Source organism: Nelumbo nucifera, chromosome 1, assembly GCF_055504915.1.
Source record: "Nelumbo nucifera cultivar China Antique chromosome 1, China Antique-T2T, whole genome shotgun sequence".
Lineage (NCBI taxonomy): Eukaryota > Viridiplantae > Streptophyta > Magnoliopsida > Proteales > Nelumbonaceae > Nelumbo > Nelumbo nucifera.
In genome coordinates, this window is record NC_142649.1 from 92,931,131 (window position 1) to 92,954,923 (window position 23,793).

The 23,793-nt window shown below is 41.1% G+C and overlaps 1 protein-coding gene across 1 annotated transcript in view; it reads right to left on the reverse strand.

Moving 5' to 3' along the window:
- Positions 1-1,701: 1,701 nt before the first annotated feature.
- LOC104605493 (uncharacterized) overlaps positions 1,702-23,793 on the reverse strand; it is a 29,933-nt gene continuing 7,841 nt past the window's right edge. The window contains exon 3 of the mRNA XM_010270277.3: positions 1,702-2,565. Coding sequence (XP_010268579.1) covers positions 2,152-2,565 — 414 coding nt within the window. The 3' untranslated portion in view covers positions 1,702-2,151. The remainder of the gene's footprint in view (positions 2,566-23,793) is intronic.

A 23,793-nucleotide genomic window follows, 5' to 3' on the forward strand; every position in this document is an offset into this window, starting at 1 on the left:
GAGAGAGAGATCTAAGACTGAAAGAAATCTCATATCTACTTTCATTGCCAGTTTGCCACCATCGCCATCACTGTTGCCTCTATAAGTCTCCGTCGTTGTCGTTGCTGCAGCCTGCAAGTGACCTTCTTCTTCTTCTAAACTCTCTTAGCCGTCGAAAGCATCTCAAATCTCTCTTGTTCTCAAACAGTCAAACCTTATTTCTCTTATATTTATATGCATCTTACCCTAATATTCCAATCTAACGAATAATATGATATATCACCTGTTAAAATATTTAAACCGTTTGACCCAAACAATCGAACCGGTGGCTAGAATGGTTCAATTTCTGGTTCGATTTTTAAAACCTTGGTTTGATTCATGGTTGTATAACAAGATCTTGCTACAAGGCATTTAGGGCCTATTCATTTTTTAGATTTTGAAAAGGGGACATTTGGTCAATTAATAGGATTTTGGTTCAATAGAAAATTTTGGTTTCATGCGATTTTTGTTCCCATTGACTAAGATATCCATGTTCTTTTTTAAGATTTATATAGGGTCTATGAAAAATTTATTTCCCCTAGGTAAGTGAAACCATCTCTCAAATGAATACCTTTCCCACTTAGAGAGAAAATTGTCAACACTTAAATGGACAAAAATGCTCCTTTTAATAATGGTTTTTTATGGTTAAAATGGTCATTAATCTTATTTATCTGAAAAATAAAAGAACATGACACTTACACGGGTGTGCATTTACCCAGGTAAGTTACTTCCCAAGAAACAAACAAGGCCTTAGAATGATAGAATGTAAAGTTAAAGGGTGATCTAATTAACGATGAGACAAACAAATAGAAACAAATCTTCTTCAAATGCCCAAAAAGCCCAAAAAGGAAAACAATGAGGTGGAGAAAAAGAAAAATGTAAATTTCTGAAACCTCACCTGAAGTTTCTGATCATTGCTGAAACCCCCCTAAACTTTTTGACACAATTGCAATTAGACCCCTTTTATTAAAATCGAGGCACAAAACGCCCATTTCCCATGCAGTTTCCATCGAATCTGATTTATAAAAAACCAATACAAACGGTATAAACAAAAAAAAAAGAGAATTTAAAAAATAAATCAATTTCAGAAAAGAGATTGGAAAATTTTGGAATAACAATTGAAATGAAGAGAAAATTTGAAAAACTTCCATGCCTCTTGTTAAGGATTGAGGAATCTAATAGACGGAGTCAAATTGCAACTATGTTAAAAAGTTTAGAGATGATGGAAATTACCTAACTTCAGGGGAGATTTAAACAACTACAGAAATTTCAGGAAATGATGTTTCAACAATTTACCCAAAAGAAAAGGAATTCCAAGGATGGAAGGAAAAACAAGGGTCATCACCATTTTTTTCGTTAATTTGTTTGCTGATTTATAGAGTAATTTTGCTCCTGAATCCTGATGTACTTTTAGAGGGCAGGTCACCTCCCCCCCCCCATTGGTTTGCATCAATAAAGCTTTCCTTTTTTCTCTTTAAAAAATAAAATTCTTCACTCCTGTCAAGTAAGTGCAAGGAATGAAATAGAACCCGTTCTCCTGTCAAGTAAGTGTAAAAATGACTTGGTAAGGTTTCAGCTTGCAAAGGGTGAGCTCTGAATTCTGAAGCCAAAGTCGACATTACCCATTACATGGTAAATTTTGGAAACCAGCCACAGCCACACAGAATGCATAGGCGATGTACATATCTACAAATACAATGACGTTAATAACATAGAAAAGAGTTCACTACAATAAGGCATCCTAAAAAACATCAGAGAATATTACTAAACACTGTCAATGTGAACCTGTAAAGACTACTACCAAATATCCAGAAACAATCCAAAACGAGCACCTAATATTTTTAATACATAGAACACCAAAGCAAAAAGATTGGAGAGAACCTTTCAACAAATCAGTTGACGGTTTTGGCATCCATCACATTGCATTCTCTTCCACGAGAACATTCCACTAATTTTATGCTCTGCAAACCGCACGCCAAGACACAAGCATCACATGCTTATTTCCACAAGCAGCAACCTTTCTCATATCATGTTTTTTCATCTATATGGAGTTGCAGCAACCAATAGAGACTGAATTGCAGCTCTGTTTCAAGACTGACCAATATAATGGAAGTCGACCTGTGAAGCACCTCATCAGTAAGGAGATTCATGACCAGGACTATCAGCATGCATGTCCATGGAGGAATCGTTGGAGCTGGGGGAATTAGAATCCCTGTTTTGGTGATGAGAAAAGCTGGCTTCAACATTCCGGGCTACATTTCCAGAGGGCATACCACTATTAGGATAATAACCTCCCTGTGTTAAATGATAGTGCTGAAGGCTCCGGCGAACTGGACTTGAAAGAGCATTTGAGAAGACTGAATTCTTAGCTTGATTATCAGAGTGAACAGACCGAGGACCTTGCCCAGCAGCAGCCAACCCAAACGAACCAGAAGATATCTGGGCACCTGCTGGGTTCACAAAGTGCATTGTCGGTTGAGAGTGTTGATTTTGGAATGGCTGCCTGGGGGACATTGATGGCTCCTCTCCACCATAATCAATTTCATTCTACACGAGGATCAGAAATAAGTTTTTACAATGAGGATCAGAAAAACACAAGAAAAAGAAAAAAAAATAAAGCTTAGATTAAAGAGGATCATAGAATCATAAGATCAATTATAATTGATATCTTTTCTTTTTTTTTTTTTTGTTCCAACGGTCTATACAACAGACACCCCCCCCCCCCCCCCGCCAACCCAGGTGTAAGCGGGATTCAATCCCAAGTCTCTGCTATAAAGCAGGAGACCTTACCAACCAGCTAATTGGCACCTTGCAAGGATAATTGACATTTATATACAAGCGAAGTTAAAAATCTATTTCTAAATAGGAGCATCTTGGATCTAGGAGCACACGAGCAGGGCCAGGATTTTTTCTTGGGGTGACCAAAACCTAACATGGATTAGGGAGAGGGTGGAAATCTATATGGAAGGGCCAAGGGGGACACCATGGCTCCCCTGGGTCCCCCCTGGAGACACATAACCCACAGACAGGTTTGAGGCTCGAATAAAATGCCACCTATCCCATGTTTCAACAATCAGGAACTACTATTTAATAGGTCCCAAGTAAAGCAATGGTTGTACAAAATATCAGAATAGATACTTTAACCATCTAAGCCGGGTATTTTAATACAGCTCTTTTTAGCTTCAAAAGAAAAACCTTTTCTTTAGTGAGGCAGCCTTCAAAAGAAACAATCTTGACCCCACTGTCCAGTTAAATGTTCTAAAGTGAAAGAATTACAGGTCCTTTATTTCAAATTTTGTGATTTAGTTTGGCCCATGTGTTGCCATAGCCCAGCTTTAGCCTTTCTTATGTGTGGTAGTCTCTAAACCATGACAAATCCTAGACCAAGCGGTCACAGTGCTAGGGGAAAAGCCAATGCATTCAACTATCAGTTCAAAAGGAGGAACCCTTTCAGCTCACAAGCAGTAAGGATGATCATTGGCCAGGCTGGGCTTAGTATAACTGGTTTAACCTAGACAAGCGTATGAGCATTGGGCCCTGGTCTATTCTAGACCTGGATGCAAAACCTACCAAACCCAGAAAATTGTGGGCCAGGTCAGGGTATACCCCAGGCAAATAACTACCATATAATGACAGCATTCCAGAGCTGGCAAATAACTACCTCCTTTCTGTTTACTCTCATGCAGAGGTGTTCAGCAGATTGATCTCCAAAGCTGATAGGGTAGGGTTGGAGAGTTGGAAGAGATACAGAATTGGGTTTAGTTTCAGATCTCCTACAAATTCTTGATGGGGTTTTCTTTAATGACAGTAAGGGGGATAGCCATATTGGGTTGTCTTCTTCAGGGGTGTTCAGTTGTGCCTCTTTCTTTAAATCTTTGTCTTCTTCAGTTACTTCCCCTTTGCCTTTCCCAGTGGTCTTTGGGATTCAAAAAGCGGTGGAGTAAGGGGCAAGGAAGCTGATAGTTGAAGGAGTCACTCCTTGGTGTTTCAAAAATGAAATCAAAAGGTTTAGCAGCCTTCCAAGGGATATATATGCAATTGGTTTTTCAATGGATCCCAAGATCAGCCAACAGTTTAGCAGATCACTTGGCAAAGCAAGAGGTAAACAGGGAACAGTGTTTCTCGGCTAACTTGTAAAGTAAAAAAGTTGTAGCTTCTGTTAGCTGATGTCCTGTGCTTAAGTTTGTTTTGGGTAACCGAGGCTACCTAAAGGCTGAAACTTTATCTCGTTATTAATAATTTTCTGTTGCTGGTCAAAAAAAAATTACAGCATTCTAGAGATATAATCTTTTCTGCAAAGTTCCAGTAGATTCAAATTGAATCAACCATGAGAATCTGCTCTGCTCTCATAAAAGAGAGCTGTGACCAAATTTCCAAAGCACAGCAGCTCTAGTTAAGCTTTTTTAACATTATTCCTTGTCCACAATGACCATGACATTGGACTCTCTATGTCAAATAGGTCAATTTCAGTGCTGCATTGCATATGGGTCACCTCAGCTCCTCCCACTTATCAGCAATTTGATTTGAGGGAACTTTAGAGCCATCTGAGGTGGCAGGTGGCTTTAACTTGATACTTCTCTATTCCCTAAAACTCCGGGAGACGTGATAAAGCCATCTTTTTTGTCCTGTGAGAGTTTTGAATCCTTAAAAGAGATTCCATAGCTTTGTTTTGGCTCATGACTGGGACCCACACCTCTGTGGAGGTTTACAAACTTCCCGTGACTTTTGCAATTGAAAACACATAAAAACAGCTGTCAAAGCATCCCTTGGAAAATAAGACAACCATAGGTAAGCACCTAGCCTGAATGCCATAAGTTATATCAACAAGGTGTCCGTCTAGATAATGCGACTGTTTAGGTGACAAAAATAACAAGCTAGGTGCCGTGAAATTTTATTAATACATTTTACATCAAATTACTGTTTGTTGGTAATATATATATATATATATATATATATATTACATCAAATTACTGTGTGTGTGTGTGCATGTGTTTGAAGAGGAGTGACATTTCATTTTGAACAAGCCAAGCAAATGCAGAAGGGAGTACAAGTGAGGATGTAGAATAAACACAAAAAAGCTATAAAAAAACACAATAATAAGATCTCCCAACCACATTAGAAACCATTCTCTTTGAAATAGCTTGATAACATCTCTTTCAAAAGACCAATCAATACCAACTTTAACCATGGAAGCCTCATCCGCCAGGCTAATGTGGGAGAACATCTATTCCTTTGGAAACAAACCATAAGATTCAAATCCTGATCCTCCAGGATCCAGATAAAAAATGGATTTTTTATCAGTTTCTCTTTGCTCAACTTACATGGTCACCACCAGGACTCATATGGTATAAGTTCCAACTGGCTCTCCTGTTAGCATGTGCAAGGCCCTCGCTACTTCCATTAGCTTCACTTTCAAAAGACTCTTCAGAACCATTTATCCCTTTTGGAAACCAGAAACAACTTGATAACATCTCTTTCAAAATATTGATCAATACAAACCTTAAGCATGGAAAGGAGGTCTCATCTAGCAGGATAATGTGGGAGAACATCTACCCCTTTGGAAATAAACCATAAGATTCTAAATTTCACCCACATTTTCTAGGATCCAGATAAAAAAGGGATTCAATAATGCCAAATGTGCCATACAACATATGCTAGCCAACTCCATGATCACCACCAGGAGGCCCTTGGTACTAAAACATTTATCGGATGCTTCCATAAACTTCATTTCTCCATCATTTCCTGGAGACTCAAATATTCCAGTAATATCATGAAGCCAAAATTATAAAAGCCAGATTACTTTTTCATTTTCTTTGTTGATAAGTTCCAGATTAATTTTTTCTCAGTATATGAAAGCCAGGTCATTGAGCTTTGAACATGTCAATGGTAGAAAATAAGCCAGGAAAATCCACTGTCTACACAAACAGAGTGCCTTATCATTTCAAGCATCCATATAAGACCCTATCATGTAGTCCCTTCAAATCAAACATGTCTTTCACCAACTTCCTACCCATCAGAGAAAAGAAAACAATGAAGGGGATTCTGAGATCCATCAGATGGTTATATGTTGGTGCCTGACAAAAGTACTGCTCATATCCAAGAGTTTGAAAATTTTTGTTTTGCTCAATAACAGAAACTTATACTATTAAAATGGCCCAAAACATTTGATCCCTTCCCACCCCCTGCTTTGCCAAAGTATCTGCAAAGGCATTTGCTGTTCTCTTCACCCAATGAAACTGAACTTCCAACCCCTGAATACCAGTTAACCTCCCTCCTATCAATGGCATATTTCTAGAGTCCACTGTCCTCTAACCAGTTTAAAACCAGCTTTGAGTCTCCTTCAACAACTAGCTTTTGAATATTCAGCTCCTTTACCTTCCTTAATTAATCCTTTCATTAAAGTAGACATCTCAGCTCTAAGAGAGTCACCAACCCCAATGAGACCTGAGTACATTGCAACCACCTTCCCATTTTCATCTCTGAAAACACCTCCTACTCCTAAAGGTCCCAGATTGCCCTCACTACTACCATCAAAGTTTAACTTTATAAAACTAGAGGCTGGTGGTGACCACAGAGGACACGTAGTTGAATGAGCTAGTGCAGAATTTGCCACCTCCTTCCAACTGTTAAGCAGCATACCCATAGAGACATCAGCAAACAGATCCAAAAATTTTAACCATTGCACCACCCCAACTGTTATAACTTCAATTATATCTTCTTTCTTCCTTTCCTTTTCAGAAAAGGTCCTTGAATTCCTTTCCTCCCATTGAGTCCAGCATATGGCAGCTCTCACACATTTCCACATGATTTTACCCCTTGTCTTCGGCCACCTAAAGAAAGAAGCAGCAAACACCAAATAAAGCTAAAAACCACTCCCAAATATCATAACCAAAATGGCAAGAAATTAATAAGTGGTAGGAGCTTTCACCATTAGCCTTGCACAGGATGCACCACAAGCACCAATTAGGCCTTTTTCTTTGGAGTAGGTCACAAGTATTGCATCTTTCCAAGAAGGATTCCCAACAAAAAAAGCTCCAATCCTTAGAGGGATCAGTTTACCCCATACTTCCTTTACTAGGAAAGTTTGGACATTGTTGTTGACAGATTGCACCAAAGACTTATAGAAAGAAGCACAGGAAAAAACACCAGGGGGGATAAAGTCCAAAATTCTACTATCCCTTTTTGAAGGATCCAATACCACCCCATTCAAAACCTGGATTAGATCCAAAACATTTTCAAATTATAAATCCCTAAGGCCTCTTCTAAGACCCCAAATCCCAATCAAACCCAAAGTTTGACTCGGAAGGGACTAGAAAATTAGACACAAGTTCCCCTTTATACCGGGAGAGAGAAATAAAGAGGAAAATTGATCTTTCAAAGGCACATCTCCCACCCAAAGGTTCTCCCAAAACTTCACTTGGTTCCAAAAACAAAGATCATACCTGATGTATTGTAGAAAGGAAGGAAGAATGGCATGTATGGATCTCCAGGGAGAAGCTCTAGTAGTCCTTGCCAACAACTGTCCCATGAATACTCAATATTACCTTAGCCCACAACTTATCTCTATCCCCTACTAGCCTCCACAACCACTTTCCCAACAAAGCTTCATTTCTCTCCCAAATGTTACCTATTCCTAAAGCTCCTCCAGCCCTACTCCTAGATACTATTTCCCATTTCACCCTATGATCTTTCCTGCCATCCCCTGGTTCCACAAGAAATATCTCATCAATTTTTCCAAGACTTTGCTTATTCTCTCTGGGATCCTAAATACAAATAAATAGTACAATAGCAAGCTAGACAAAGTGGACTTTATCAAAGTGATTCTGCCACCCAAAGATAGATAACTCTTCTTCCAACAGGCTAACTTTTTGCGAATCTATCAATTACAGGGCTCCAAAAGCTGTTGTTCCTCAGATTATCCCCTAAAGCCATCCCCAAATAATTTGAGGGCCATGGTGATACCACACACCCTAGAATTTTAGCCCTCTCCAGCATTGCTATCTCCGCCATGTTAATAATCCTCACCACAGACAACTCTTTTTTTTATGAATGAATAGTATTTTATTAAATAGAGATAGAAATAATGCCAAGCATGAAGCACCCTAAGAGGAGGCACTAGGTGTTACATCCCCTTAAGGGTGGTTCCAAACCCAACTCTTTTCAGATTACAGTTACAAAGTAGCCAAAAACAGAGAATCCCTTGAGGCCCCTTGTTTAGCTAGAGAATCTGCCAAGGCTGATTTGAATTCGGTCCGCTAATCTTAACGAATATCCGATTATTAACTATTGAGAACTTTCAGCGAGTAGAAGATCTACAGTTTACTATACACGATACAAGAAAAGAAAGAGACAGATTAATAGTGGGTGAGTACAAGACTTACGGTTTAAGAGACAAATTACTTGCATCCCCGAGCGATGGACCGGGTGCAATGACCTTATTGCTGGCTGGAACTCTAGATCTAGAACTGGAAGCTGGTTGCAATGAACCCTCCCATTTCTGAGTTTAAATGGCTGAGTCAAAGAGTGAGAGAGACAGCAAAAGAGGGAGACGTGCTAGTTTCCAGCACAGGGTGGTGTTTTGCCAACGATGCTGACGGTGATGGAATAACAGAGCCACTCAGCCACAAAGGTTCAAGTTCAAGTGTTTAACGACCACAACCGTTCGAAGATGAAGAAATAGTGGCATGCCAACAGTTGAATATTCGGAAGTAACCATACTAACAAGCACTGAAGATGAAGGCTCAAGGATGTTAGAAGTTATAGACTATAGGCAATGAACGACCAAAGAGGAAGATTGAAGAGATGACAATGGGGAAATGGTCAAAGGTAACTCTAGGTAGAGCTTTGGATAGCAAGTCTCTCCAATGATTTTCCCAACTCTCATTAAAAAGAAATCTGTCAAACTTCAAGCAAGTTGGGCTTTCTTGGAAGTTGGCCCAAGTAAAAAGGCCTTGCATAAGAAGAAACTCCTTGAGCTCACTACAATTTAAGAAATCATTAAATTCTCTCATGCTAGCTGTAATGAGTTGTTGGAGGTTATTTGTTTCATTTGTTAGACAGTGTATGCCCTTAGCTCCAATCAAAATGATGTACATTATGACATTTAATGTAAATGAATAAAGTACATATTTGATTCATGTTATTATGGTGTGTTTCTGTGTAATACCCTTAAACTGGACACTTATGAAACTCGTGTTAGTTTAGAATCTTCACAGCCGTTGGATAGATCAGGGGAGATTTATCCTGTCAAGGCTGACACTGATGTGCTGCCAAGTTGGTTGGGGTGGCTTGTCTCAGCTGCCAGGGTGAGACCTGAGGTACATGCAGTGTGGGTTTTCTTGAAACCCTGAACCGGACCAAAATTCCAGTATTGCCCTAGACCTTGGAGATAGATGGGCAAAACTGGAATGTTACACCTGACCCCTAGACTCGATTATGATACTGCACTAGGTGTCGGATTGGGCTGTCTTTGATATGCCAATCAGTGAGATCCTTAGAGGGGGTCAAAACCTGGGTATGTTGGGACAGTCTGAGAATTCATATGAGTGGGTGATCATAGTGACAGGATCAGCCCCTTTGTCGGACAAAGTGAATGATCAGGGAATGCACTCTCTCTGATGGAAACCAAAGTTGTCGGCAGCCGATTTCAACCGTTGAAATTTGTTTTACAAAATATATTTATATAGAGATATACATATATATTATGGTTTCAAAATGTTTGCAAAAGGTTTTAATTTCCGGAATCCATGTGAGTAGAGAGTGCAGCATTGTTCCTTGTAGCCGAGGGAGAGGTCCTCTCTTGTTGGACAGTGTTTGATCATTATGGGCTGAGAGGTTAAGTGTAAGACCATTGAGGGTAATACCTAATGGGCTAATCTTGCATCTGCCCACAGTCCTTGGGATTTTATAAGGTGGCTTGACACAAGGACCATTAAGAGCCCATGGTGATGGACTCAGGGGTTCACCGTCTCCTACAGTGAATTCGGCCAGGCCTTGTAACAGAGGTTGGGCTAAACCCATGTGGTTGATGTGCAGATCAATGTTTGGGTCCCACGCCATACAAGGATATCCAACTGGGTAGCAGTTTGGAGGATAAGTGAGCACATGGACTTAATGGGCCTAAAGCCCAATTCGAACTGGCTTAATTAGATTAATTAAAGAGGGGCGGTTTTGGGATTTAGATCAACAGATAGGATAAGGGATTGTCCCTATCCACTCAAAGAGTCCAGATCCAAATAAAGATTTGGATCAGGAAACTCCTAATTAGATTAGGAGGGCTGATCTTTATCTGCAGATAAGATAAGGAATTATCCTTATCTCTTAAAGAGAGTCCAGATCCAATACAAGATTTGGATTAAGGAAACTCCTAATGGGATTAGGAGATGCTCTCTTTAAGGCTATAAATAGAGGAGCAGGGCGAACCTCCAGTTCATCCTTCAGTCTTACTGATTCAAGAGAGAAGACAGCATACAATTAGGCTGACGCCATCTTCTACTCTTGCCTTCTCCTGTTATTGTCGCCATTACCAGTTCGATCTCCACCTGTAGGAGCGATCAAGAAGGGTTCTTGATATCACCTTTTGGCAAAAAAGGTGATCTGAAGTCGTGCTCACTCGCCCTCCATCAGATTCTTGGTGAAGAATCAGGTTCTTGCTGAAGAGCCATCCTGCTAATTCTGCTCCACCCTATGCTGTGTCATCTTCAGTGCGAGCAGTCTTTGGTAATCTCCTTGGGCGCGAACACCTCCGTTGGGGGTTACTACTACTACGTATCAGGTATATCCCTCTCCTACCTTTTGGTTTCAGATCTGGTTCGGTTTAGGTTCAAGATTGATCCTTGAAAATGTAGTTTTCTAAAATAGGGAATGTGATTCCCACATGGGAGAGATTTTTGAAATTTCGCCCAACCTACCTGTAGGGTTCGGCCATCCATATGATGGATCTCTCATCCCTTCAGTGGTATCAGAGCGAGGTTCAAATCTTGAACCGAAATTGGTCAGATCTGAAACTACACAAATGGACAGAAGGCGTTCTACCCGATTTGCGCAGATTATTGATTTTCTGGGAAATCGGTTCCCAGATGAAGGGCGATGATCTGAAATTAAATCTTTTTAAATCTGATATATATTTAGAATAGTTCTTTATATTTATCTTGATTTATGGGTTGTTCGTACGATGGAGATCGTAATCTTGATTGGCGCAAGAAATCTGCGTTTTGTAGTTCTTTTACATTCTTGTCTGTAATTAATTTTTTTTAATTTTTAGACTGATTGTATAGGAATTTGATTTGATGTAATATTAATAGAAATTAGGGTTTTTTATTTTATTCCATTCAAATTCGAAGTTGATTGCACAGAAGGAAGGAGTTTCGCAGATTAGGGTTCGGCTGTTTGCGATTTACAGTTTGAGAAACTGTAAACTACGAACTAACATCTGTTTTGTAGGGTAGCAGATCTACGAACAGCCCCTGTACTGATTCTTGACTGTCTTTTATCAGTAATTTAATTTCAGATCATAATCTTGATTTAAAGATCAAACCCTAGACCCATTCGAACCAGATTGGACCAAACTGGTTGGACCAAATCTGTGGTTTGATGGGGGTTGTTCTCAGCCCTAATTTTTCATTCTTGGGTCTAGGGGTTGATGGTTAATTACAAGATGTAATTCGGCCCACACCTATAAAACCCAGTTTTAATGTGTTAAAACTGCTTTAGCCCATTAACTGCATAAAAGCTATATGGGCCGAACTGCTCTTTGCAATTCAGCCCATATACGTAGATAATATTAATCAGTAATATTATGGATTATTATGGGCTTTAATAATGGGTTTTACAGATATTAATTGATTGGATCAATTTTGTTACTGCATGTGATGTATGGATGTGTGATGTGCAACGTTCATGGGCCATAAGCACTTGGCCCATGCTGATACGATAGTGGCTCTTACACACACCATGGCTGAATGCACATCATTGCCATGGTGTCCTTAAGATCATTGGATGATCTCCCTTCGTGGTGGGCCTCACACCTCCCCAAGAGGAACCTTGCAGAACCCTAGCCGTTTAGGGCCCATCGAAATCTGGCTTTATGAAAGTCGGTGGGAGCCACTTTGGTTTGACCTAAATTAAATTAGGGCGTAATTTTTGTTCCCTCCGCTGAAATATGAGTGCATGTAATAAGGAGATTCATATGATGAACTCTCTAAAGGCCTTCTATCATTAGCATGAAGATGGGTCCTTCAATAATGAGGAAACACACCATAAAATTGGGCTATCCATTTGTTGCTGGATCTGTTGGAATGTTTCATAAGATGATAGGGGCGTCATAGACCGATGTGGAAGGGGCCTATCCTAAAATGGAAGACTCTCTCACGGTACCTTGGCGTTCACGAATATGATGGGTGAGCACTCACTGGACAGAAAGGTTTAACCTAAAATGGCAATGAACCATGTCTGACAGAGGCCAAAGAGAAAGTTCATAAGATGAGTGGATATGATCCTTCACAGAAAGGTGGTGGGGTTGTGCAGCTGAAACAGTTGGCTCCATACACCCTATGTGATTTTCCACATTTCCAGATACATAATTCGCAGTATCCGCTACTGAGATAGGAGGGAAATCTCAGAGATGAACAAATGGGAATAGAACATAGATTAAAAGCCATATCTATGTAGATAACATGAATCAAATAAGGTTGTGGACTAATATTTGCTTTTTATCAGAAATGGCAAACGGACAATTCGCAAAATTGTTGGATGACAACAAACTCAAAGGCCCAAACTACGCTGACTGGTACCAAAACCTTATGCTGGTCCTGACATCAAAAAAATTGGACAAAGTAGCTCAAAACCCTGCTCTGGAACGTCTGGGTGATAGGGCTTCTGAGGCCCATAGGAGGGACTACCAAGAATGGGAAGAGAAAAATTCCCTTGCTCGCTGCTACATCATAGCATCCTTGGACAATTCGATCAGATCGAATTGTCCAAGGATATCCTAAACAGACTGAGGACGATGTATGAAGAGCATAATCATTCTACTCGACAGAAGGTCTTGAAACAGTTCATGACTGCGCAGAAGTCCAAGAACCAACAGGTTCATGACCATTGTCCAAAGATAATGGGATAATCAATGAATTTGAGGCTCTTGGATTCGGGCTTGACCATGTCACTAAGGTGGATGCCATCCTAAATTCTTTGCCTCCTTCCTTCAATCAGTTCATCATGAACTATAACATGAAGAAGCTAAATGTTAGCATCCAAAAAGTCAGCAATATGTTGCAGAGGGCCAAGGAACTGATCAAGAAGGATGAGCCCATTGCCATGCTTGTTGAAGCTGGCAAATCGGGCAAGAAGAAGGGGGAGGCTAAGAAAAAGCCTCAGAAGAAAGCTACTAAATCCAAGAGGCAGAGGAAGGACAAACCATCAGATGCTTGTCACTTCTGCAAGTAGGCCGGCCACTGGAAGAGGAACTGTCCTCAATACCTGGAATCCAAAAAAACAAGGTAATTTCGAATCCTTTGTCATAGAAACCAATTTGTTGGTAACTTCTGCTTCCTGGTGTATTGACTCTGGGGCTTCGACTCATGCATGTAATTCACTACAGGGGTTCAGAATAAGCAAAAGACTGAGTGACGGAGAAGTGACTCTTTACTTGGGGACTTCTGCAAGTGTTGCAGCTACAGCTATAGGAACTGTAGAGTTAATTTTCAGAGAAGGAATTATTGTACTAAAAGATTGTCTTTATGTACAGAATTTGAGAAGAAATCTGATTTATGTTTCAAAACTGTGTGCGGATGGATATTCTATTCTCTTTATTAATACGATTACTATCAAAAGAAAATAACAAATTCCTCGCATACGGAGAGCTTGAGAATGGTCTCTATGTACTCCATCCTTCTCTGGAAACTAACATAACCGAAACTACGTCGGATGATATCCCCAAGAAAAGAACCCGTGATACAATTAATCCCACGTGTCTGTGGCATTACCGACTTGGCCATATTAACATAGATCGTATCACAAGGTTGGTAAAGGATGGTCCTTTGGATTTTCTAACTATAGAAGATCTTCCAATCTATGAACCTTGCCTCCAGGGTAAGATGACAAAACGGCCATTTAACGGTAAGGCTAAAAGATGTACAGGCACGCTTGACCTTATACATACTGATGTATGTGGTCCCGTGAGTGTTAGGACACGTAACCAGCACATTTATTTCATAACATTCACCGATGATTACTCTCAGTATGGTTACGTGTACCTAATGAGACAAGTCTGAATCCTTTGAAAAGTTCAAAGAGTTCATACAAGAGGTCGAGAAACAGTTAGGGAGAGAAATTAAGACCCTTCGATCGAATCGAAGTGGCGAGTATCTCTCTGATGAATTCAGGGACTACTTGAAGGTCAATGGGATAGTATCACAATTAGCTCCTCCTACTACACCACAGCTAAACGGTGTGTCAGAGAGGAGGAACCAGACTTTATTGGATATGGTCCGATCACTTCTCGTACACTCAAGAGTTACCCACATCCTTTTGGGGTTACGCATTGGAGACTGCGATATACGTGTTGAACCGGGTTCCAACCAAATCAGTTCCGAAAACTCCCTATGAGCTTTGGACCGGTAAGAAACCAAGTGTGAGACACTCGAAGATTTGGGATTGTCCGGCACATGTTAAAAGAACGAGTGTGGACAAATTGGAATCCAAGACCAGTCATTGCCTATTCGTAGGCTACCCCAAAGGCTTTGTGGGTTACCTATTCTATGACCCAGGAGAACAGAAAATGTTCTGTAGTCGAAATGCCCATTTCTTGGAAGATGATTACATCCTGAACAATCATCGTCAATAAGTTGTTCTTGATGAGGAAAGCTCAGGGGTAGTGGGAGATGTCCCACAAGCTCCAGGTAATGACCAACCTAGAAGATCTACCCGAGTTTCCAAGCCTCCAGTTCGTTTCGGCTATGACCAGGATAGTTACTTGGTGGAAGCCACGACCAGTGCGGAGGATCCCGCGACTTATACGGAAGCTATGTTGGACATAGATTCCTTGAAGTGGGTAAATGCCATGAGAGCCGAGATGGACTCAATGGAAACCAATGGAGTCTGGACTCTGGTAGATCCGCCCCCTGGGGTAAAATCAATTGGTTGCAAATGGATCTACAAGAGGAAGAAGGGCCCCGATGGTAAGGTTGAGACCTACAAGGCTCGTCTTGTGGCGAAAGGGTATACTCAGAAAGAAGGAATCGATTATGAGGAAACCTTTTCGCTGGTGGCCATTCTTAAATCCATTAGGATCCTGCTAGCTGTAGCAGCATACCATGATTACAAGATTTGGCAAATGGATGTCAAAACTACGTTCCAAAATGGAGATCTTAGTGAACATATCTATATGCAGCAAGGTTTTATAGATGCGGGTCAGGAACACATGGTATGTAAATTAAACCGATCCATATATGGACTTAAGCAAGTTTCTGGGAGTTGAAACATCCAGTTTGACTCTACTGTCAAAAAGTTTGACTTTGAGCAAAATCCAGATGAGCCCTGTGTTTATAGGAAATCCAGTGGGGATAAGGTTACGTTCCTGGTTCTGTATGTAGATGGCATTCTACTCATTGGGAATGATGTAGGAATGTTGATTACGGTGAAAGTATGGCTTTCACAGCAAATCTCCATGAAAGATCTTGGAGAAGCCTCCTATATACTAGGTCTTCGGCTCTATAGAGATAGATCAGAGAAGATAAATAGGATTATCCAATCTGTTTACATTGACAAGATAGTCTAGAGATACAGCATGGAGAACTCCAAAAAAGGAAATGTTCCTTTCAGGCATGGAATCACTCTCTCCAAGGGTATGTCTCCCAAGACTCCCGAGGAGATTGAGGGCATGAAGGACGCTCCCTATGCCTCAGCCGTAGGGAGCATCATGTATGTCATTCTGTGGACTCGTCCTGACATCACTCAAGCAGTGAGTGTGGTAAGTAGATTCCAGTCAAACCCAGGGCAGGAGCATTGGACTGCTGTGAAAAACATACTCAAGTACCTTCGAAGGACAAAAGAGTTTTGTCTGGTATTCGATGGTAGTTCACTACAGATCCAAGGGTATACTGATGTCGACTTCCAGTCAGATCCAGATGATAGAAAGTCTACATCTGGATACGTTTTCACGATAGGATCGTGTGTTGTTAGCTGGAAAAGCAACAAATAGGGGTCCACGACAGATTCCACAACCAAAGCCAAATACATTGCTGCAAGTGAAACTGCCAAAGAAGCCGTTTGGATGAAGAAGTTCATCACAAATTGGGAGTAGTTCCATCTAGCACATCACTCATTCCATTGTTGTGTGACAACACTGGAGCTAGTGCTCAAGCTAAGGAGCCATGAGCCCACTCGAAGTCGAAGCACATCGAGAGGAAGTACCATGTACTACGGGAAATAATTGGAAGAGGTGACGTCCTAATTCAGAAGGTAGCATCAGCGGAAAATGTAGCAGACCCATTGACTAAGCCACTGGCACAAAAAGTGTTTGAGAAACACGTGGAAAGCATGAGACTCCAGCTTATACCAGATTGGACCTAAGTGCCAGTGAGAGCTGTTAGACAGTGTATGCCCTTAGCTCCAATCAGAATGATGTACATTATGACATTTAATGTAAATGAATAAAGTACATATTTGATTAATGTTATTATGGTGTGTTTTTGTATAATACCCTTAAACTGGACGCTTATGAGACTCGTGTTAGTTTAGAATCTTCACAGCCATTGGATAGATCTGGGGAGATTTATCCTACCAAAGCTGACACTAATGTGCCGCCAAGTTGGTTGGGGTGGCTTGTCTCAGCTGCCAGAGTGAGACCTGAGGTACATGCAGTGTGGGTTTTCTTGAAACCCTGAACCGGACTAGAATTCTAGTATTGCCCTGGACCTTGGAGATAGATGGGCAAAACTATAATGTTACACCTGACCCCTACACTCGATTATGATACTGCACTAAGTGTCGGATTGGGCTGTCTTTGATATGCCAATCAGTGAGATCCTTAGAGGGGGTCAAAACCTGGGTATGTTGGGATAGTTCGAGAATTCATCTGAGTGGGTGATCCTAGTGACAGGATCAGTCCCTTTGTCGGACAAAGTGAATGATCAGGGATGCACTCTCTCTGATGGAAATCAAAGTTGTCGGCAGCCGATTTCAACCGTTGAAATTTGTTTTGCAAAATATATTTATATAGAGATATATACATATATATTATGGTTTCAAAATGTTTGCAAAATGTTTTAATTCCTGGGATCCAGGTGAGTAGAGAGTGCAGCATTGTTCCTTGCAGCCGAGGGAGAGGTCATCTCTTGTCGGGCAGTGTTTGATCATTATGGGCTGAGAGGTTAAGTGTAAGACCACTGAGGGTAATACCTGATGGGTTCTGGGATTTAGATCAACAGATAGGATAAGGGATTGTCCCTATCCACTCAGAGATTCCAGATCTAAATAAAGATTTGGATCAGGAAACTCCTAATTAGATTAGGAGGGCTGATCTTTATCTGCAGATAAGATAAGGAATTATCCTTATCTCTTAAAGAGAGTCCAGATCCAAATACAAGATTTGGCAAGGCGAGCCTCCAGTTCATCCTTCAGTCTTACTGATTCAAGAGAGAAGACAGCATACAGTTAGACTGACGCCATCTTTTGCTCTTGCCTTCTCCTGTTATTGCCGCCATTACCAGTTCGATCTCCACCTGTAGGAGCGATCAAGAAGGGTTCTTGTTATCACCTTTTGGCAGAAAAGGTGATCTGAAGTCGTGCTCACTCGCCCTCCATCAGATTCTTGGTAAAGAATCAGGTTCTTGCTGAAGAGCCATCCTATTGATTTTGCTCCACCCTACGCTGTGTCATCTTCAATGGGAGCAGTCTTTGGTAATCTCCTTGGGCGTGAACACCTTCATTGGGGGGTTACTACTACTCCTACCTTTTGGTTTCAGATCTGGTTTGGTTTAGATTCAAGATTGATCCTTGAAAATGCAATTTTCTAAAATAGGGAATGTGATTCCCACATGGGAGAGAAATTTTTGAAATTTCGCCCAACCTACCTGTAGGATTCAGCCATCCATATGATGGATCTCTCATCCCTTCATCATTAACAAAGCGAAATACATTAAAATCACCACCCAAACACCAAGGACCCTCCCATAGCCCTTGTATTCCATATTACTCTTCCCAAAAATCATTACTCTCTCTATAGATATTTGGGCCATACACATTGATCAACACCCAAACAAAACCATCGTCCATCGTCTTGGACTTTATAGACACTGAAAAGTTTCCTATTAACTCCTCCTCTGCCTCTACAACATCCTCTCTCCACAATGTGACAATACCCCCTAAAGCCCCCCAAGAGGGTGCAGAGGCCCAACTTATTCCTCTTGACTTCCACACACTTCTGGCCCATTTTCTATCAAATTCAGCTAATTTGGTCTCCTATAGCATCACTATATCATGCCTACTCCTTCTGAAAAGTTCTTTAATTAACCTCCTTTTCCTTGCACTCCCTAAACCACTTAATTCCAACTAATGATTTTCATGGGAAACAAAATTTTAGAGCCCAACTAAGGTTAAAGGTTCCTACTTGGGAGCCTTTCTTCTTCCCCTTCTACCATTAAACTCAATGTCCCCTTCTATATCTGAAATCAACCTCTCTACCTCAGTTCTTTTCTTTTTTCTTTCCATTACTTCTCACTCCCCGAGTGCTTGGAGAGTTTTTTTGTTCCAATTCTCATATATGTTTTTCCTCCAAATAATCCTTTTGGAGCTTATACTCCTCCAACAGAGCACAAATTTGCCTCCAAATCCTCTCTAATTCTTCCTCCTACAATTTTTTCAAGAATAGCTCTCCCCCCTCATTTCCACAGTTTTTGTCCACGCTCTCAGAATCCACACCCAACTTCTCCCTTTGTGTGTACTCCTCTAGAAGAGCATATATTAGGTTCCAAATTCTCTCTAACTCCTACTTTTTTTCTCAATAGAAGCTCTCTCTCCTTTTCAACACAACCATTATCTATGCCCACACCTTCCCCTCTAATAGTTGTTCTTTCCGGTTGAAAAGCTAAGATACCTATTTGGAGCACAAAACCCACGTCAGTACCAATAACCGAATTGACAGACATACCTGGACCAGTAAGGGGCGAGGACGCAAGGTCTGAAGTCCCAAAAAGGTGGTTGGGGTCTGCCACCAATCCTTGTGTCTAAGGAGAATGTGGGAGTGTATTTGGTTCTATTATTATTTTGTTAACTGTAATATCCAAATCCACCTTAGAATTTTGTCCCTCAACCACTGAATTTATGTTCTGTGAATAGAAATATTCCTATTCCTCCGATTCGGTAAGGAGAGTGTATTGCTCTATTGGAATGGGAATAGGCTCCTCCATTGAGTTGTCTTCTCCATCGCAAAACTCTTATCATAGTTCACCTTCATGTTTGACATTCTCGATGAGTGATGGGTATTCTATCTTTTCCAACCCTCCGCCCCCCCCCACTAGATTCCTTGAATCTACCCTCTCTATTTGTCTCCCCAACACTTCTGCAATCAAAGTAAAGAGGAAAGGAGAAAGGGGTCCCCTTTCTCTCTCTCTCTCTTTTTTTTTTTTTTTGATAGGAAACAATAACTTTCATTAAAGAGATTAACAGAGTACAATTGTCACCACCCAAAGGATGGCTAATGAAACCAGTAGAAAAATCATTGTACAAGCAAGCCCAAAATAAAGCCCCCCTATTTACTCCTTGCTTACCTAGAGCATTAGGCATTTCATTAGCTAACCCTACCCAATTAAAGTGAACCCTTAACTCTATTGCTAAATACAATATTTCCCTTAGCTATTGCCTGAAAGGCCAAGCTCCTAAACTTTTTGCTTGCATCTAATTGGTTACCAGCTTGGAGTCACTTCCACTTCTAATTGTTGCATACCCCACTGCTTAGCCAATCTCAACCCTTGTAGTAGGGCCTTTATTTCTACCCTTAGTAAGTCTCCTACCCCAACTGGACCTAAGAAGAGGGCCAGCACCTTTCCTTCCTCATCTCTGAAGACTCCTCCAATGCCTAAAGGACCCGGATTGCCTAGAGAACTACCATCAAAGTTCAGCTTTACTCTAGCATGCAGAGAAGGGGACCAACTCTCCTACATAGTATGAGAATGGGTGGAAGAAGATGCTATGACACTCCATCCTCTAAGCAAACCATCATAAGAGAAGTCCGTGAACTGAATTTTCAGACAATGTAAAATTTTGATGGTAATGCCCTCAAACAAGTGCTTCCTTGGAAGATCCTGTTGTTTCTTTCTTCCCAAATCGACCAAAGAATGGCTGCTGTTGTTAATCTCCACATCACCCTACCCCTTTTCTTTGGTTGACAGAAGAAACTAGGGTCAAAAAGATTAGTACACACAAGGAGGGATTCCAGCTGCACCCAAAGAGAGAGGATAACCAATCCCAAAAGTAAGAAACAAAGGGATAGAACAAAAATAGATGAGCCACCATCTCACCACTCCTTAAACAGAGGCAACAAACTGTTAGACAGTTTTGTATGCCCTTAGCTTCAATCATTTTGATGTACTTTTGTTATTTAGTGGAAATAAATAAAGTGCATGTTTGATTCATGTTGTTTGGTTTAATTCTGTGTAAAACCCTAAAACTGGACATTTGTAGAGACTCATGTTAGTTTTAAATGTTCACAGCCGTTGGATAAGTCTGGGGAGATTTATCCTGCCAAGGCTGATACTGGTGTGCCACCAAGTGTTGGGATGGCCTGTCTCAGCCATCAGGGTAAGACCCGAGGCACATACAGCATGGGATTACTTGAATCCTTGAACCGGACCAGATTTCCAGTCTTGCCCTGGACCTTGGAGATAGATGGGCAAAACTGGAAAGTTACACCTGACCCCTAGACTCGATTATGACACTTCACTAGGTGCTGGATCAGGCTGCCTTTGATATGCCAATCAGTGAGATCCTTAGTGGGGATCAAAACCTGGGTATGTTGGGGCAGTTTGAGAATTCATCTGAGTGGGTGGTCATAGTGACAGAATCAGCCACTTTGTCGGACAAAGGGTAATGATCGGGAATGCACTCTCTCTGATGGAAACCAAACTGCCGGCAGTTGATTTCAATCGTTGGAATTTTGTTTTTGCAAAATTAATATATTTACATATATATGTACGGTTTCAAAATGTTTGCAAATGGTTTTAATTCCCGGGATCCATGTGAGAGGAGAGTGCGGCACTGTTCCTTGCAGCCGAGGGAGAGGTCCTCTCTTGTCGGGCAGTGCTTGATCATTAAGGGCTGAGAGGTTAAGTGTAAGACCATTTAGGATAATACCTAATGGGCTAATCTTGCACCTGCCCACAGTCCCTGGGTTTTTATAAGATGGCTTGGCCCAGGGACCACTTAATGTAAGTGTTGGGCCCATAGGGTTCATACGATGGACTCAAGGGGTTCATTGAGATTTTCAGTGAATTCGGCTGAGCCTTGTATTAAAGGCTGAGCCGAACCCATGTGGCTGGTGTGTAGATCAATGCTTGGGTCCCACGCCATACAAAGAAGCCCAACTGGGCAGCAGATTGGAAACTAATTAAACACTGAATACTTAATGGGCCAAAAGCCCATTTCGAGGTGGGCTGATATGATCACCCATCAATGGGGCGAATTTGAGATTGAAGTTAGCAAAAAGGATTGGGCTCTTAGCCTTATCCACTCTTAGAGACCAAATTCAAATCAGATTTGAATCTGGTAACCTCCTGATAAGATCAGGAGTAAGCTAACTCTATCTGGGAAAGGGATTAAGATTATCCCCTATCCAAATACTGATTTGGATTGGGATAACTCCTAATTAGGAGATTTCTTAATCAAGAAGAAAGGGAGGAGATTTTCGAATGAACCAAGAGAGGGAAATCAGATTTCGATCCAAGAGGTTCTGGTAAGCAAGAAGGGTTCCTGCGAATTGAGATTAGATCTCATTCTCTCCAGAAAAGAAAACAGTTCAGCCTTTTCGTTTCTGGAAATCTCCTCCTGCCGCCGCCATCTGCATTATTGTAAGATTTGATCTTTGCAGAAAAGAAAGTCAAGAAACCAGTTCTTGACATCAGTCTTGCAAGAAAGACTGAAAGAATTCAGTGTTTAGTACATCCAGGGGATTCTTGTGAAGGATCCAGTGTGTAGGGCGCACCCTGCTGGTTCTGTTCCATCCACAGCTGTGTCATCTTCAGCAGGGACAGATCTTGGAGCATTATTTGGGCGTGAACACCAACTTTGGGAGATACTGCTTCTCCGGATCAGGTATAATCCTCCCATTTATCTTTTGGTACAGATCTGGTTTGATTAGGGTTCAAGTAGATCCTTGAATATTGTATTCTAAATTCAGGGAATATGATTCCCAGTTGGGAGAAGGTAGGAAATTTTTGAAATTCGCCCCACCCATTCCGCAACCTTTATGGCGTCCATTAGATGGATCCTACCATTCTTTCACAAACATTAGGGAAAAGTCACCGATCTGGCCTTTTTCTTTGAAGCAAATCCAAGGTATTGATCTTTTGGAGTACCAATTCCCAACAAAACACCCTAATCTTTGGTGGGACAAGAGAAGACCACACTTCTTTCATAGGAAAGGATGCAGGCCCAACATTAAAGAAAGAAGAGCAAGAGAAAAACCATGAGGAGGGTTTCAACCAAATCCTACTATCCAGACAAGACTGATCATGGAAGACGGAGGATAACAAAGAAAACAAAGCGTCTGCACAACTCACCTCTAAATCTCTCAAACCTCTCCTTAGGCCCAAGTCCCAAGAGCCTTCAGACCCTTGGTAGGACGAAATAGTCTTGAATTTATTTAAGGAAAGGGAATACAAAGAAGGGAACTTATCCTTTAGGGGAGTGTTCCCACACCAAATATCATCACAAAACAGAATTTTGTTACCTGAGCACGAATCATACCTAACAAACGGTTGAAAGGCAGACAAAACTCTAGCAATGGCTTTCCCATCCATTTGCTGCCAAGCCATGTATGCGTTCTACTATAGAGTCCCACAAATTGTCCAGGACTAAGGGAAACCTCCACAACCACTTAACCTAATGTTACCAATGCCTAAACCCCTTTGTTCCCTCTTCCTAGAGACTACTTACCCATTTTACTCAATGGCCCTTTTTTGAGTCACCGGGTTCCCAAAGAAAATCTCTCATTTTTTTCAATTTGCCTTGCAACCTTGGCAGGTATCTTGAAAGTGGATAAAAAATACACCGGTAGGTTTGCTAAAGTGGACTTGATTAGTGTGATTCTACCCCCAAGGGAGATATAGTTTCTTTTCCACTCTGCTAACCTCTTTGTGAATTTTTCCAAAAGCGGGTACCAAAACCTTTTTTATCTTGGATTTCCCCCCAAGGGCAAGCCCAAAAAGACCAAAAGCCACCCACTTACCTCACAACCTAAGGAGCCACAAAGAACAGCTCCTCTTCCTCCTTATTTACTCCCGCCACACAACTTTTGTTCCAAATGACTTTCAAATTCAAGACTCTTTCAAAGTGTGTCACTAACCTTTTCAAATTTACCATCTCCTCTGGATCCCCTTCACAAAAAATTATGATGTCGTCTACAAATTGTAGGTGAGTAACAACCACTTCTTGTCTCCCAATTCTCCAACCTCTAATTAAATTCCTTAAATCAGCCTTAGAGATCAAGGCGCTCAAAAACATCCACTAAAAGTGTAAAGAGGAAGGGGGAAAGGGGGTCTCCTTGTCTAAGGCCCCTCTTAG